The 19,321-nt window shown below is 37.0% G+C and overlaps 2 protein-coding genes across 2 annotated transcripts; both read left to right on the top strand.

The window, feature by feature from the left end:
* Positions 1-5,233: 5,233 nt before the first annotated feature.
* On the top strand, positions 5,234-6,100 carry LOC110459919 (zinc finger protein 805-like). The gene has a single exon (XM_021512427.1). The coding sequence runs from the start codon at positions 5,234-5,236 to the stop codon at positions 6,098-6,100; it is 867 nt and encodes a 288-aa protein (XP_021368102.1).
* Positions 6,101-17,574: 11,474 nt separating this feature from the next.
* On the top strand, positions 17,575-19,043 carry LOC110459918. Its single transcript, XM_021512426.1, has 2 exons — positions 17,575-18,451; positions 18,736-19,043. Exons 1-2 carry the CDS (start codon positions 17,575-17,577, stop codon positions 19,041-19,043), a joined length of 1,185 nt encoding a protein of 394 aa, XP_021368101.1.
* The last annotated feature ends 278 nt before the right edge of the window (positions 19,044-19,321 follow it).

Here is a 19,321-nt window from a genome sequence, read left to right as displayed (position 1 = left end):
TTTCACCTTCGTTATATATTCCACCATAAAACCGACACACATAAGTTGATTATTTCTTAATTAAAACGTAAACAGAGAGTCAAGCTTAAATTGTATTTATTGGAAATGTTTATTGCAGCTTCCTTGAGAATCTTCCATTCATAAACACAACACTGAAAGTAAGATAATAGCACTTCGTACATAATATGAAGATAATGATCAAATGGCGTAGGTCTTCATGCAATGTATCACATAATCGCTATTACATTATACCACACCATGCTACGCAGTAGCAAAAATCGTCCGTTCTGTACAGATATGTTGTTTTGTTAACCTTGTTGAAATGTTTCATGACAACGGCGCCAAGTTGGTACTTATTATCTGTGTGTCGTGTTCAACTTGGTTTTAAGTACAAACTGAAAACGCAGCCTACATAGTTTGAATAGTATATTAACACCTACGTATTAGATTGTAGGTATCTATAATAACAATATAAGGTAGAGATAAGGTTATTCGATTTGAATCATTTCAAAAGTCAATTTTATAATATGGATCAGAATTTTCTCAAACTTTGCAAATGAATTGTATTATGTTGATACGTTTAATGAGTAACGAAAAATTACTTACTATTATGTGGAGCTGTAAATTATTGTTGTGTAATAGTTTTTAAAAACATCACGCCGGGCGATACCATCATGGTTTGGTATCTGTTTATCATCCGCGGAGATATAGTATAAATTAAGTCGAAATAAACTACTCAGAAACATCAATGGACTACATAACAACTACTCAAATTAAGAGTTTTCTATAGCATAAATGACGACACAAATGATCAGCCAATGAGAACCCTTGCTTTAGCAAGGGAAATAACTCGAAGTAATCTACTTATTTCCGGTAACTAGAAAAAAATCGTTGTCCATAATTTTTTGACATGATCTAACGCTGTTTGGATTTTTTGGCGCTGTCATTGACCCCAGTTATCAAGGCAATGTCTATTCTTCATTACAATTTAAAATAAATCAATAACTGATTTTCAAATAATAAAATTTAAAAAAAGTTTTTCGTAAGTTCTTAACCACATATTATGTGGCGCTTACTTGAGTCAAGATATCACAATAGTCCTCAAATAGTGCCAACCTTGATAATGATGAAAATATCAAAAACCTCCCATGCCGTCTTTCATAAAAGCGAGATAAAACAATTTACTGGTCGCAATACATGATAATGTTATCTAGGATTTTTTTTAATTAACTCGAAAAAAATTGATTCCGGTTTCCAATCTTTTACTAGTTGAGATTTCTTTGGATGATATATTTCATTTGAAACGGTCAAAAAAAGACAAATGAATAACCCTTCATATGTTCTTAACCACAGAATATATGGCGCCTACTTCAGCCAAGATATCACACGAAGGACTTTCATAAAATCTTAAATAACCTTCTGATCATTTTTAACCAAAACGAGTGAAAAAATGCCAAAACAAAAATAATTAAATCTTTGCGAGTTCAATAAAATCAGGGCTTATACACAATAACGTTGCTAAGAAAATCAGAAAACTGAACCGAGATACAAACTGTATATATACATCGTGTAAGAACGAAAACTTTATCTAGTCCAGTGATGCAATTGGTTAATTTAACACCATACTAATGGAAAAGTTCACAACAAGTCAACACTTGGTTAATTTTTGCACGAAATAGTCTATACTTTTACCGCGCGAGTTTTCCGGGAAACGCTTATTCGGGAAGTCCGCCGTTGCATTTCCTTTCAGCAAAACACATACAGGTACAACTTTAAATAGATGCTCGATGTACAAATTGCACTGTTCCTTTGTCATGCACGAACACCAAAATTCCTTGATGCACGATTCTAGTTGGTCCTTAGTCTTGGGTTCCTTTTTTGCGATGTATCTTTTCATCTGGTTCCAAACCATCTTAATAGGGTTTATATCAGGGCTTTCTGTAATATAATAGAATACATAATTAGTAACATCAAGATTTATAAAAAAATGAATCCATATTTATTGTTACATGTACCGTGTGCGAATCAATATGCATTATGTTAGTTACTCATAGTTTATACTTATCGACTGAATGTTTGTGACTCTGTTACCGGAGTTGGGTGGGGGAGGGCAGAGTATGAAGATTTTTTTTAGTTATTTCAATTTGGTCATATATTAAGAAAATTGAAATATTAGGATATTTTTCCATTAAGGTGAAATAATTTAATTTTGCCTATCTCCCCATAATATGTTTTTGGGTATATATCGTATATACCTAAAAGAAAAACAACTGATGACGGAACTACTTTTTACACTTCAGAATGCAAAATTACAACGCAGCTTTTTTTTTAGCGGAATTGTTTAGTTTACGTAAAAATTAAATAAATCTTTAACTGTGCATTTACAACGTGTTTGTCTACCTTTTTTTAAAATTAAATTATAAAGAATGCCCAAGATTTTGTTTTGGTATATACCGAAAAAAATTCTTGGGCATTCGTTAAATAAATGAACAAATATATGATCAGTTCTAATAAAGTTTTAATAAATAATATCCTCAACTTTACCGTGCCGGTCATCACAGGTAATACCTGTGAGATCTAAGGGTAGCCGATCAAAGGGAGGCGGTGCAAGTAGGGGTTATGAAAGGCGACATGTTGACACACCTTGCCAATCATCAAAGGTAACTTTTACCTGTGATATCTTGGGGATGCGATGCGAGTGGGGGAAGAAAAAGGTTGGTGCTGGTAATTGTAATCCTGCATCTCGCGCTAATAAACACTCGCTTTGATCACAGGTACTTGTCACGATTTACGTTGTTACATATTCTAGCGAATTATAGCAAATTATCAATCTATAACTGAACTGCCGTGCAATTCTGTTAATTGCATTGCTACGTGACTTTAAATATAAAACATTTCTGTTTGATAGGACTTCAAAAGATATTTTGTAATACAATTGTAGTGATAACGGCAATAATATTTTTTTAATTTGACAATTCTCTTTACCAAAGTTATACTGTAATTATATCCCCCTCACTCTCTCAATTCAAACAACATATTAATAGAATCAAAATATGCGTGTAGTGGAAATATGCATTACCTGCAGGCCATGGCGTCCAGTTGATACGGTTTTTCAGCATGAATTCCTTCGATAACTTCGATTATCCCGTCAAAAATGGTTATTTTTGTTGGTCCCCTGCGGCTAATTCCGGCCCAAACGTGCAGTTTCAGGGGGTGTTTTGGTTTTGGTAAAGCCGGAATTGGCGTACCCTTCAGTCTAAAAACACTCTCTTATTCTGGTGAAGCTGTATTGTGCTTTCGTCCGTAAATATCACATCGTCAAAATTGTCATTTACACTGATGAGTTTCTCACAAAATTCCACTCGCTTGACTTGATTGGTATCCCTTATCATCTGCGCATATCGCAGTTTCGAGTTGGTAAAACCAGCAGCCTTAATAGCTCTCCGTTCAGTTGACTCACTGAGGTTAGAACCACTGCATTTAAGTTTGAAGTGCACGTCTTTACAGGACACAATGGGAGTTTTTAACAGAATACCACGAATTTCAGCTATGTCCATCTCACTTATTTTCCTCCTTCGAAACTCAGTTTTTTTCTGATATTTGAACCACTGAATCCAACTTTTATGTAAAGCTATAATTTTGTCCTGTATGTGAATTCGCATCTTCCTCATCCTGATATACTGTATACTGTGAACGTACAGTATCCGAAGCATGGCCCCAACCACTTACCTGAGATAAGTCCATTGTAAAACTGGATGGGGGCGACAGGTTCTTGACTGTACCATACTTGTGATATGTAGCAAAAATGTATTGTATCATCAATCAATATGGCTTTATTGAAGACATCAAAATATCATGTATATATATGAATTAATATAATAATCTTGAAAAACTAATACCGTAAACAACAAAACAGTAATTGACTATCCCACCACATCCCTACACTTGGACTAGTCCAACGTCCACCTTACCTAGCAAACGCGGTTCAATTTGAAATTATTTGAATATAGTTTGTAATGTTATCCAATTTGAAGAATAAATCTACTAGATGTCAAAGAGGGTATCTATAAAGTCCGAGATCTGTCCAACACAAAATCGCAAGACAAATATCTGTTTCAGTTTAAAATCTGCCGTTTATTATTTTTGAAAAGGTTCAGATTTGTATTATCTTTATTCAGTACTATAACAAGATAATTACATAATGATGCTCTGTAGTAAAAAAAAATCATTTCAATAATATCCATTGTATATATTATCAGACGTATATATGACATCTATTTGTACGTACTCTTATCGTATATACACAATATCAGCTTATAACGATTTAGTAATACGCATCCAACAAACATGTTTTGAATTGAAATACATCACATTTGATTATATATTATTTTTAATATGTTTACTCGATGACATTTGTATTTTTGTAAAGGGAATGAAATAAAATTTGAAAGTTAGACCTTACAATCTTATGAGATAGTATTGAACTGGATGTAGAGAAGACGTGTATCGAGAGCGGAACCCTTTGATTTCAAAGACGACATAATGCATGGTTATTAACCAATGAAAAGTGTCGTAACTTTTATAGATATATTTTGTCAATGAACTAAGATTTTTAAAAGTTAGCAAACATATGCATCAATGTTCTAAAGATGATTTTCATGTGTTACCTATTTACAAATTGAATAGCGACGATGTAGTTGCAAGAGAAATTAAAGAAAATATGTTTATAAAAGTCCTCAAACCCAGCTTGAATGCACAATTATTTTTGCAATGTATTGTATGTAGATGTTTTCTTTGTCTTGGTATTGTTTGTGACGTCACTATGCTTGTTTATTTATGACGTCACTAAAATTGTTGACTATACAAATATTGATGACGTCATGTAACCAACGGTGATAAATAAACATCAATCCGCCTGAAGAAGCCCTAGAAGGCAGAAAGGCCTAGCGGACGATCTGAAAAATTTATGTTTTTATTCTATATTTTCCTTCGCAAGGACTTATTTATTTATTATCTACTATATATATATATATATATATATNACATCTTGACAGGTAAATCCAAATATACTGACATATTGACACGGACAGACAATGGTGTACAGAAGTGGAGATTGTTGTAGACCTACCTACTATTAGACGAATTTGGTATGGTAAATTCATTCTTACTCTGATTATCAACGTATACAGAGCTTTCTCAATCGTACAGTATGAATAGCATGGATGGAACTATTATGGCTCACGCCAACCTGTTTACTGATATCGAAGAGTTAAAAGCATGGGCCGGGAATTTAGATATTCTTCATTTCCCAACAATCCAGGCTCGGATTGAAGATATGGAGGCCTTGGAAGAGGCACCAATGGGAAGTCAGGTTATTGATGAGGTAATTTCTGCTCATCTTCATGATTTGAACAATGCGGACGATGTTAAAGAGTGGGCTAGTAACAATCACCTCCAGACTAATGAAATGGTGAAGAAAAGATTAGGGGAACTGAAGGTTTATCACTGTGAGTACTGCACTCAAGTGTTCAACAAGAGGAGCCATATCGCCAGACACATACAGAATGTACATGAAAAGAAAACTTTGCCATGTATAAAGTGCGAGAAAAACTTTTCTTCTAATTATAACCGACTCCGTCATCAACCGGTGTGTACCGGACCGAGTTTGATGATGCGGACATACAGCTGCCACAAGTGCAAGGCTACTTTCGTTAATATTAAACAGGTGAAACAACATTCTCGTTTCCACATAGATGAAACAGATCACGCAACGAAAAGGAGACGAGTTAATGATACAGATGGGGATACATCATTTGAAACAACCCCCGGACCATCTAGCGATGAGAGAACATCTTCATCCATCCCGACCCCCGGACCTTCTAGCGATGTGGGAACACATATCAACCCAACCCCCGGGACTTCGGATTCTGCAAAATCATATACATGTAGAATGTGTAAGGCGCGCTTTACGAACCGAAAGTCCCTGTATGTGCATCATATGAGACATAAACAGGAGGGTTCCGGATTGAAGCTTCAACCCGTTCCATTCTCCGAAGATCAGCTCCGTGGAGGAAAAATAACGAAACGGATGAAGCTTTAAGGGAGGCATATGATTTGAATGCTCCACTCATTCTAGAGGAAAACACATCAGGAACAGTGACCTCGACTTTCAATGTTCCGCTCACACCGGATTTCAATGCAGAACAGTTATTACAGAACGTTGATGAGATATACGGAGAAGAAGAACAGGCGTTCCGCATTAATTTTTCATTCGGAATACTTCTCCGAAATATTGAAACAGGAGAGTTTCGTTATTTCCGTCCATATGGTAACGAAACCTTGTTCGACCAGCCATTATTGATAAATAAACGAAGAGATGTAAATCACAAACTTCACCTTCGTCTTGAGGGAATGGACCTGGAATGGATATGCTTTGTCAGCGAGAAAACAGTAAGTGGAAGCCCGTTTTGATCACTAACGTACATATTTATATATATCGTACAAACTTCCCACTTGGTGCCGGACAAACTCTGTTACCTAAATACCTAACAGAAAATCGTAATATCAGGGCTTTAACCAATTATCAAAATGGGAAACCATACAACGACAATTTATGTCTTTTCAGGTGTTTCGCAACGCACACCGGTCAAAAAAAGTCGAATCCTCTATACGTCTCTACTTTGAAAAGTGGGCCGCTCACCTAAAAGCAACAGATTTAGGAGACTTTACATATGTTGAACCACACAACTACACCGGAGTCAATTTAAGTGAAATATGTTTCAACATCGGAATTAACATTTTTAAATGCATGAGGACGGAAGAGTCATTCCAGTATTTACCAGTAGCGGACGTTTCTCAGACGTCATAAATTTAAATATCTATGAGAACCATCTTTCGTATATTACAAATATGCGGGCCTATTCCAAAAAGTTTCAATGTGAGTCATGTGAAAAACTATTTACAACATCATTCAAGTGCTTAAGACACCGGCGGACGTGTACGGGGACAACTTCATCACATTTCACCGGAGGTTACTATAAAATGAGCGACTCAGTTTTTGATCATTTGGAAGTTTATGACATTATAGTGCCCAAAGAAAGGCGTTTTTTCCCGTGGTATGTAGTTTACGATTCCGAGGCTATGCTAAAACCGCACACCTCGGAGAAGGATACAAACAAACTGTCGTGGACGAGAGAGCATGTACCAATTTCCGTCAGTGTTTCATCAAACGTTCTAGATTTTGAAAACCCAAAGTGTTTTGTTGACACGGATCTGGATAATTTAATCAAATGTATTATTGCCTATGTATAAAACATCTCATCAAGTGTGAAAATTACTTGCTGAAGAACGGTGGTCCGATATTATTTCTTCACTACGGGAGAAAATTGATTTATGCGAAGAAAATGAAATCGTCATGAAAAACATTTATGGAAACCTTCTTCAAAAAACTTTAGAATATTGCCAGCAAACTCCAGTGCTAGGATTTAACTCGTCCAGGTATGACTTGAATTTAGTGAAACGAAATATAGCGAAACATTTAGGTCTACACGGCATATCTAAGAAGGCATTTATAGTGAAACAATGTAACGCCTACAGCTGTATAAGCACAAAAACTTTAAAATTTCTGGACATTTCAAATTATCTCGCGTCAGGATCGTCATACGCCAAGTTTCTCCAGGCATACGGAGTACAGGAACAAAAAGGGTTTTCCCCGTACGAATGGTTTGATTGTGAGGAGAAACTGGAAATGAAATCCCTCCCTATCCATAGCCATTTGTATAGTTCCTTAAAAAATAAAAACATTTCTTGTGAGGAGTATTCGTTTTGCCTGAGAATATGGAGAGAAAAAAAATGAACACATTCAAATATTTTTTAATTTGGTACAATAATTTAGATGTTGGTCCTTTTGTTTCGGCGGTGGCAAAATTACAAACATTTTATTTTGATAAAGGCGTTGACATTTTTAAAGTAACAATGTCCGTTCCTGGAATAGCACGACAAATGTTGTTTGAGTCTGGAAGAAAAGCGGGGGCTTCGTTTTCCCTATTTCATCAACAGGATGAGGATTTATTTAATACAGTGAGAAACAATATTATCGGGGGCCCGTCTATCATTTTCAATCGACACGACAAACCAGGAGAAAATTTTATTAGAGGAAATATTATGAAGCCTTGTGAAAAAATTGTAGGGTATGATGCCAACGCACTCTATCTATGGGCAATAGGACAAACAATGCCGGTCGGACCGGGCCGTGCATTCGTCGCCAGAAGGAAACGAACTTCCGTCCTATCATAAGAGAAAAATATATGATTGCATTTCATTGGTTAGATAGGTTGAGCGAGGAGCACAATATCAGGATCATACACAAGTTGAATAAGAAATATGAAAAAAGGGTTGAACCGTATCCAGTGGACAGCTAGCTATTGCGCACCATCTTTCAATTTCATGGCTGCTATTTCCACGGACATAACAACTGCCCATTAACACAAAAATATAAAGAGTGAAAAGTGGCATTCTCAACGGGCAACGAAACTTATCTCCGTGAGCGTGAATACAAAGTTATCGAAATGTGGGAGTGTGATTTTTGTGATATGAGGCGACAGAGCGAAAGTTTACAAGCGTTTATAAAATCACGAAAAACAATTCTATAAAAAACACACACACACACACACACACGAGTCACGTGAGTGAAGAAGAAATTTTAGAGTCTATACGCTCCGAGGAATTCTTTGGAATGGTCGAAGTTGACATTGAGGTTCCAGATGAGTGGTCGGAAGAATTCAATAATAAATCATTTTTTCCGCGTGAGTACTACAGTGAAATGTGTCCGTTATTCTGTACGACTGAAGTTCCATTCAAAGTGATCGGATCTCACATGCAGGAACATGTCTGAAATAATGAATTATCTGAAAAACCACGAACACTGCTGGTTGGGGGTCTCAAAGCGGAGAAAATGTTGCTGTCCTCGCCGCTACTAAAGTGGTATTTGGAGCATGGAATGCGTGTTACAAATATTCATCAAACAGTGGAATATAGTTCCGGTATACCATTTTCCGATTTTTTTGCGGATATAAGTAATGCGAGGCGTATGGGAGACAGGGATCCTCGCTATGCTATAATTGCAGACACGTTTAAATTGATAGGGAATTCGAGCTATGGTGGTAGGGAATTCGAGCTATGGTGGTCTCAAAATGGATAAGACAAAGCACCGAAAAATTTCATATGTTCAAGGTCAGCGAGATGCAAGTCTTCTTGTCAATAACAACAAATTTAGAAAATTAACCTGTTTAGATGAAGTCGATCAATACTATGAAGTGGAGATGGCTAAAAGTAAAATACGTTTTGATTTACCAATCCAACTGGGATTTTTCATTTTACAATATGCGAAATTGCGAATGCTTCAATTCTATTATGATTTTATTGACAAATATGTGCATCGTGTTGACTTTGAATATTGTGAGATGGACACAGATGGTGCGTACATGTCTTTGTCGGGATCAAATTTAATGTCAATAGTGAAACCAGAAATGAAGGCACAATTCTTAACTGATTTAAACGGACACTGCAAAGATGATATTATAAAAGACGGCGATTTGTGGCTACCCGGTACCTGCTGCGTAGCACACGCGAAACATGACAAACGTACCCCAGGATTATTTTAACTGGAATATGAAGGTGATGAACTTGTAGGCCTGTGTTCTAAAACATACATTGTTAATCAAACCGTAACTACTCAAACACCTGCTTGTGTCATTGCAGCGTATAGTGTGCTGCGGAAATCAAAGAAGTTACCATCAAAACGATTACAATCGAAAAAGAGGATTGTTAAGCAACAAAAGTATAGCTGCAAAGGGATTTCAAAATCTAATATTCGCCACCCTCTGCAGATATACAAATCTGTTCTAAAAACTCAGGTATCGAAAACAGCTGTAGATTGTGGTTTTCGCGCTAGAAATAACACAATGTTTTCCTACAACCAGGAGCGCCGTGGTTTTAACTATATTCATTGTAAGCGCCGTGTGCTAGATGACGGAATCCATACTTGTCTCCTGGATTTGATACTTAAACCCATCGATAAATCAAGGCCAGCAAACGAACGAACTGTTTCCACAAAACTTGACGATGATGACAGACTGATTGCACAATACACGGTAGAGTGCATGGAGGATGATGATTAAGTGCTATTAAGAAACTTTTATTTAATTCTGCAAGTGCTTTTTATTTGAACATTTGTATATAATGTATATAGTTTGTAAATATATTTTCAGCCTTTGCAGTGCTATGGAGACGAAACACCCATCCTCCTTTTTTATATCTCACGAGAAGTGTTTTATATAATCACTTCTCTGTTATATGATCAATGAGACCTCTTTACATCAATGATAAAATACAGTGCAAACTGTAGAAGAAGCCATTACCTGAATGGACAAGTGATGTCAATAAGTGGTACTACTTGTTCTGGTAAGACTTTTTTCCTGTTTAAACTGCTTCGAAACATCAATGATATGTTTGGTGCCCATCCTTCAAAACGTATATTATATTGTTATGGGGTATATCAGCCCCTTTTTGAAGAAATGGAAAAAGTCATTTCGTGTTTACGATTTTCTCTTGGACTACCGTCAGAGAGTGATTTAAATGAGTTAACGGATAATCATTCTCATAACATGATCATATTAGACGATCTTAAGGAGCAGGTTAGCATTAACAAAGAAATGCAATTGTTATTCACTCAGGGCTCTCATCATCGTAATCTTACGGTTATTTATATAAATCAGAACATGTTTTGTCAAGGTAAGTCTGCCAAAACGATTAGTTTGGACACGCATTATAACGTGTTGCTACGTAATCCACGGGACGTATCACAGGTCGCCTGCTTAGGTAAACAAATCGCCCCGGGAAAGTCTCGGGCAATCATTGAAGCGTATACTGATTGTATTAGTGAACCCTATGGCTATTTTGTAATTGACTTGTCTCTGCATACTGACCAAAATTATAGGTTACGTAGTAAGATTTTCCCAGGTGACGATACCATTGTTTACATTCCATTATAACATACTCGCGATAGCAAATATCCTCAGCAGGAATAAATCGCTTGGTGTGTGAACATGAGTCGGAATGTAGGTAAAGCAAATCACTTCTTTAAACTGTTATTAGATCAATCAACGACGAAACTTCAGGGTATCGGTCTAATCTACAGTGTAAATTCTTCGCAAGTTACAGCTATTACGGAGATCATTCATTACTTGGTAACATACCTGCTTCAAAGTACGTTCAAGTTTTAATCAATAAACACAAAAATATTTTGCGAACATTAGGAAATAGCTCATTTTCATATAATAAGAAAATCAGAATAATAAAAAGTTAATTAAATTTTTTTTGTGTAATTTATTCATTAAATTACGGATCGATAGTTACAATCATACATACCATAGGAGTATTAAAAAGGCACCCGATGCGCGTAACTTTTCAGAAAAAATGTCGTATTCATCAGATAGTGAGCAAAAGAAGCCGGTAGTGTACACACTGCATATCAATCTGGATTTATTATGACTTTCACCGTTTCATATTTTAAGGAACAATATGATTACTTTAAATATGAAATGTAAAATTAGTTAACGCTTCATGTGTTAATACTAGAACCGCTTATGCATTTCAAGTACCTGGTGGTGATATTTCACCATATCAAAATGAAAATACAAGTTCGTATGGGAACTACCAAACTTTTTAACATTTATGCGGTACAATGTTACCTCTCGGAGCTGCCAAATATCCACTGTTACGGTATGTAAACCGCCAATGGTAGGTCTCCGCTGTAGGATCGGTGTGCTGCATACCTCGTTCTTTTTCTCCGAGATCAAACAACCCAAGAAGGTTAGCGCGTATCTTTAAAAAAAACGCCAAAATTTAAATTTACTTAATGTATGCTGTGATGTTTTATTGTTAATTAAGCAAAGGACTTGTTTTTTAAGCCACAGGAACTGTAAACAAAGAGCAGATCCGGTGAAAGTCTTCATTACCGCACGGATTATTTTGAGGTATTGAACGTATATACAATTTGTGCCATATATTGAGGATTACAGAGTGTAATTGAGCTTCATAATTTCTTAAACAAACTGTTATTGGGTTGTTGAAATATAGATATTAAAAGCATGTTTAAACCCCGACAAATGCTTAACCATAAATTTCCTTATGTTGCAGAAATTACATCAGGAAGAAGTATCACAGAAAACCCCAACAAGTACATTTAATGACACCACCACCACCACCACCACCACCACCACCACCACAATGACAATCGGAACACAGACTGGTATACAGGGTGTTGCAGATAAGCAACACCCTAAAACACACTGCCTGTTATGTGGATTAGATGATGAAAAACAAGGGAAATGGTGTTGGATTGGTTGTGAAGCACCCGATTGTGAGTATTGTGTGCATTACCTCTGCATCAACATCAATGTGAAAACAAAAAGTATTTAAAACATATTGAATTTTGGTGTCCAAATCAAAATAAATTGTAAACTCTAAAAAGGAATTTTTAGTGTTGTTTATAATATCATGTAGGTACATATTGGACTGGTTGGCTCTTTTGTGTCATTTAGTACACCATAGTATTGTCTTCCTTTGGTTATTTTATGTAAGAACAAGGCATTTCATTAGTTAACAGCAACGTTATCTGATTTGGTGAATTTCAATCCTACCTTGGGGTATAAATAGAGGCTCGAACAGAGTGGACCAAGGAGTCGTCTACCTAATTTCATCAAAATCTAAGGATAGGATATAGTATAAGCGACTCCTCTCCACTCCCTGAGGGAAGGTAAATTCCGAAAGAACACCGACTTCCGCAGAGAGATGACACCCTCATGTGTGGAATCATGTAGGCAAACAAACCGTCAATCAACCAAACAACCAGAGCTGTCTCATTTTTACGTTGAACTTCGACACATAATTTTCCCCGTAGGCCGCTGATAGAGTAGGACGTGTCCCCCGACAACACTATTAGGCAGCAGGATTTTAAGTAGAAAGAAACATCAAAATAAAAAAAGAAACACTGATAATGTACTTTGTATTAAGTGATTTAATTAATTACCCTGAAAAATTAGTTAAATTATAAATTTATGTCCGGACCTCCACTAAAGTGATAAAAATGTGTTAGTCCATTCGTCAGTTTTAAACTAGTAAATATAGTTAATGTATATAATGTGTAGTATGCACATCACGTAATATTCCTTTACGTATCTGCCTCCCCCAGAATGTTGTAGTGTAAAGCTAAAATACACAATCTAGAATCTGTGGATCACATATTGTATGATGACATGATACAACACATATGGTACATGATTGTTGGTTAAGCTGTTAAAGCTTAAGAGTTGTTGTTAATATTTTCTTTTTAATTCACTATGAATACATACTTATAAAGCATGTACCTATATACAGAGACAAAAAAGAATTCACACACAGACACACATACACTTACACTCACACAAATTAATATATAAATAAATTATTAATAAATAAATGGTATTCGTGACATTAGGTATACAGACAAAAATGAAATGCACACAAAAGACAAAGGACAAGACATGTGGGACAAAACAAGGACAAGGGAAACCTAGGTCAGAAAGATGTTTAATTTCTTTTAATTTTTAAATTTGCAACCAGTGATGTATTTGTGTGTTAATCTGTATTTTAATTTTACTTTTAGATATTAGAATTTTGTGAGTTTTTAATTCGAATTTGATATGATCTTTTAGACCATTCAGATTTAGTTCTATTTCAAGGCATTTTGATTTATATATGTATTGTTTTACCGTGAGTAATATCAAGTTATCAAAGTTGAACTTTGTATATTTTTATTAATTTGCTTGCCAAAGATAAATTCTTTTTTATTAAATCGAAGACCAAGATTTTTAGCAATAATCGTAATTCTTATATTTTCTTTCAAATTAGATACCTTTTCACAATCCCTTAATATGTGTTATTGTTTCTGGATGAGTTTTACAAAAAGTCACATAATTATCTAATTTACCAATTTGAAATAAAAATGTGTTTGTGGTTAGGATTCTATGATTTATTCTAAATTGTAACCATTGTAGTTTGGAACTGGTACAGGTATTGAAAGGATATTTGTATATATTTTTCCACGTTTCTTCATCAATATTGAAATTTTGATTCCATTTATGTTGGGCGGTGCGTTTAACTTCATTTTTGATTAATATGGTATATATTTCACGAGCTCCTTTTTTACATTTTAGGATTAACTTGAGATTTATTGGGATACTTGGAAGCATAGTATCATTTTCTGAATCGAAAGTTTGGCGGTTCTTCCTTATGTACTGACATATAGGGACCGCAGAACCAAATGATTTTCCATAGACGATAGTGTCAACGTTTACCACTGTCCTGGTTTAATTGGGTTATCCACACTAGTTTACCTGCCCTCATTTTGAAGAATATCATCTCACAAAACTGTAAATACATTTTTTATGTTTTTTATATGGGGGCCGCCATTTTGTATTAAATTCGGCCCATAAAATCGACCAATTTACAACAAATTACACACTTAATAAACTCACCCAGACAAAAGAGGCTTGAACAAATTTAATATTTTTTTATGCATATTACATCTATATACATTGCTCAACCCACACATAAAACTTTTGAAACTTCTCCCACCTAAATATCCAACCAGCAGGCCCCCGAGGCATTCACCTTCCTATTAAATCTTCTGCCCAAAAGAGAAAAACCCTCAATCTATTTTTGATTTGGTTCGTGGTCCCTATAACATTTTTCAGACTCTGATAACTTAAAAAAATAGCACGAATGTTCAATTTTTCACAAAATTCTTCTAAGCTGTAAAAAGATCTATCTTTTTAAATAATGTTGTGGATAAAATGTACCTGTTTTTTGTACCATGTATTATTGAAGATAACTTTTCGATCTGTTTTTATTTCACTGTTAAACCATATTCGATTTTCACCAATATTTGTTTTGTATATTTTGCTTACATTGATAGTTTTATACCAGGCATCCAAAACATCTTTCGAAACTACATTTTTACAATTTTTTGATATTTCTTTCAATTTCTCAATTCCAGTATTTGCTAATTTCTGTATATCAAATAACGATTCCACAACAATACCCCAATTTCTTGGTTTACTATATATCCTTCCGATCCAAGTTGCTTTAAGAGCAGTTATGAAAAATTTTAGATGTATCATTTTAAGCCCCCCTTCTTATTGGTGTAAGTATTCTTTTGTTCCAGACAGATATTAAAGACTTCAGTTTTGCAAGCTTTTTATCAAAATTAAGTTTGATAATTCTGTGTAGGTCTACAACGTATTCTATGCCTAATAGGGTGAAGCGTGTACTTCCCCATTTTAAGTCAAAATTTGTAGTAAAAGTGTTTTCACTGTATTTTTGGCTGCCAATCCATACTACCTGGGTATTGGAGAAGTTCATTTTTAGTCCAGAAATACTAGCAAAGAGCTCTTAATGTCAAATTGTGATAAGAGGATTTTCTTTTCCCTGATAAGTATTCCTTTGATATTTTTTTTATCAATTTTCAAAATTATTGATAGAATTTCAGCACATAAAATGAAAATATATGAAGATATCGGATCCCCCTGACGACAGCCCCGTTCTATATTGAAAAATGTTGACAGATTCCCCCCTATATTTACTGCTGAGATAAGGGGAGGGAGGGGAGGGGGGGGGGGGGTTCTCGTTTCCCCCACTTTTTATATAACAAAGGATGTTGATTTAGGAAGACAATGGCAAACCAATTATAGTCTGTTTCATACTTACCCCACAGGTAACTTACCTGTGTGACTTGTAGCTTTGTTGTATATGTTGGGTCTAAATAAGGTTTTAATACTTTTTTGGGGTTCAAATATCTTTATATATAATCGATATGTTTTTATACTTATACATATGTAAAGTTTACAGCCAAATATTTATAGTTCACAATCGAGTTTTTCACTACTTATACATAATCATTACATTACAATTTTTAAACATACAACCGTCGCTGCATATTAATTATATTAATTTATGATAAAGTTTGGTAATAGCAATCTCAAATAATTGGTGATTGGTGGTGCGGGGTACTTCAGTGTTTCTGCTAATAATTGCAAAATGATAATTAATATTTAGAGTTCCGATCCCAAGCTGTTACATGGATAATGTATAAAACAGAAGCACATTTTGGAAAATTACTTGGAAACATCAACTTCTTTACTCAGTGAAATTTGTGTGAATTGTCTTATAATTATTGTCATATAAAACTTGTACTTATTTTACGATTTGTGTGAACTGTGTTTAACTTGTGTGACTTCAGTTTGATATTATTATCTGTTATTGTGTGCTTTGATACATCAACTACAAGATGGCAAACGCTCAGATCAACGTTAAGTTCATCACCAACAGGAGAGGCGGACAGAACCTTTCCCATGATGGATTCATCTACAGACAAATACGTAGAAACGGCGACAGAACATTCTGGAGATGTTCAACCTCAGGCCGTTCACAACAGCCTTCGTCGATTTTGAGGTAGCCGCACACAACGCCATCCGCAGTGTTGTCCCTGGTATCAACATTAAAGGCTAATTTTTCCATTACACTCAATGTACTTGGCGAAAGGCCCAGTCAACCGGACTCCAGACACTGTACCGTGATAACGACGACGTCAAACTACTTGTCCGCCGAGCTGTCGTGCTTCCACTCATCCCCTTAGACCGCATAGAAGACGTCTGGTTACAAACCCTTGAATATGCTGATTATGCTGACATATCACATCCCGTGCTGCTTTTCACAGACTACGTCACAGAGCAATGGGTAGAAGCTAAGGAGACCGACCAACTTGGAACCACTTCTCAAGCTTGGCACGGAAAACTGAAAAAAGAGTATTGCATGCCAAACCCAACATCTACACCATCATCCAGACGTTTAAAGACATACAAAACGTGAATGACATCAACCGGATCCAGAGATTTGCAGGAGGCACTACTCAACCCCGAAAGAAGAGATACGCCATCTCCAAGAAAGCTGGGTCCACGTCCCGAGGCTGGGTACGTTGGTCTCAGTGCGTATGTGATCATTTCGGGGGTATGATTGTGGCGCGCTGGGCGTCATCGTAGCAGAAGGCTTTCACACTAGCTCCAATTTGAGCCAACCTGTTTGCCGTGGGTTGCATCTCGTATTCCTGGGGGAAGAAGATCCTGGTAGTTGAGCAGAGTCGGAATCACTGTCAAACTCTTGATAGGAAGGAGACATGATCCGATATTCTGCAACATACTGCTTTGGCTTCGGACTCTGGGTAGACGAGAGGTGATATGGGCCCTCTATCACCAATCGGCTGGTCACGCCGAGCCCTTGGTTTACATACTCCCAAGAAGGCGGTGGCTTAGGGTCAATCGCGAGAGTATACTCTTTCAAATAGTATGTATATTCTTACGAGTATACTATTCTATGTATCTCCGACACTTGGCGCTGGATATCCGCGTCACACCAGTGTCCCCTTGTTGGGCTCCGTGGCGGGTGGAGGCATAGATCGTGAAACAAACAAATATACACATGGGTAAAGATAAAAACCACCAAAACGACGGACATACCAAAATCAGGAACGATGACCCTAGCTCAAAAACAACACAAAACGCAACACAGAACACCCAATTCCCGCAATTCCTTGTGATGACCTCCACACAGAGTGGTAAAACAACGGCCGCGTTGTCGCCACTTCTGTTGAGGAAGGGCATCCAGGGAATCGCAGGGGATGTGAAATCCGTTAAGCCATTGGGATCGGGCGATCTCCTTATAGAGGTTTATCGCCAACAACAGGCGATGAACCTACTCGGAACAACCAGTTTTGCCGGCATCGGTGTCAGTGTGAAACCACACTCATCACTTAATTGCAGCAAGGGGGTAATCAGGTGCCCAGCCTTGCGCAATGACACCGATGAAGACATACTGGCATATTTCCAGGAGGAGAGCGTCCCGGTCTCTGAGGTGAGGCGGATGGTGATCAGGAGAAACAATGATACAATCAAAACAAACACCTTCATCATCACTTTTTCAACGCCAACACTACCCCAAATACTAACAATCGGATACCAGAGGTACAACGTTTCCGTCTACATCCCAAATCCATTGCGATGCCGAAACTGTCAGAAGTACGGTCATCACGAAAAGCGATGTAGACGAAAATCGATCTGCCAGTATTGTGGCCGTGAGGGTCACACCGAGCAAAATGACTGTGACATCGCCAACCTGCGCTGTGTCAACTGTGAGGGGAAGCACGCTGCCTCTTCTCTCGACTGCCCTACCTGGAGCCAGGAGAGGGAGATATTACGGGTTAAATATACCCGAGGTGTCTCTTTCCCCCGAGGCCAGGAGGATAGTCGGGAGTGCAGACGTTGCTACACCCTCTTACGCACAAGTGACTCGAGGCAAGGCAAGTGACGAAAGTCCGGTCGCCGGTTGACAGTGTCGCAGTCAAGGATGCTTCGGTTCAAGTTTCTGAAGACATACATGCCTGGAGCTCACAAGTCCCAGACATGGCTGGTCAACAGAACTTGAAAATCCTCACGGGGGACCCATCCCGTTTCACGACTTTAACCAAACCAACCAAACCAAACAACCTGTCAAAAGCAGCATCACCCTCAAAAACAGCATCTTCATCAAAACCAGCAACACCATCAAAACCAGCACCACCTTCAAAAACACCTTCCTCTTCAGGAGAAAACCCTCCAAAGGCTGGCCCATCTAGGGCACAGATGCGGTCGCAGCGATCTCGTTCACTCAAATCTGTTCCTCGGTCCCAAATGAGGCAAGACGTAACATCACCTACCAACAGGCCTAGGAAAATTAGAATAGCGAGGGGCAAATCTGATGGACCTGATCTGAATGTCACCTTTGGCAAAGGATCAGAGGACCAGACAAACCGGTTCAATGTCCTTCTAGATTACGATGATGAGATGGAGACGATTTCCTTAGCGCCTCGTGCTTCGACTTCATCGAAATCCAGCCAAAATAGCAAAAGATAAATAATACAATTATCCAATGGAACATCCGCGGATTAAAGGCAAATATAGAAGAATTTCAGAATCTATCAAAAGAATTTAGACCCGCCATTTTTTGTCTACAAGAAATCATGCTCAAAAACCCAATCACGCTTAGAAATTTCTCACTCTACACTAACATTCCAACTGTAGTTAGCAGAGCAGCAGGTGGCGCAGCGGTAGCTGTCCATAAAAATATTCCTCACAGAATGATCAAGTTAAACACAAATTTACAGGCTGTTGCTGTCTGTGCAACATTACAC

The sequence above is a fragment of the Mizuhopecten yessoensis genome, unplaced genomic scaffold, assembly GCF_002113885.1.
Source record: "Mizuhopecten yessoensis strain PY_sf001 unplaced genomic scaffold, ASM211388v2 scaffold10275, whole genome shotgun sequence".
Taxonomy (NCBI): Eukaryota; Metazoa; Mollusca; class Bivalvia; order Pectinida; family Pectinidae; genus Mizuhopecten; species Mizuhopecten yessoensis.
This window is presented reverse-complemented; position numbering and strand designations above follow the sequence as displayed.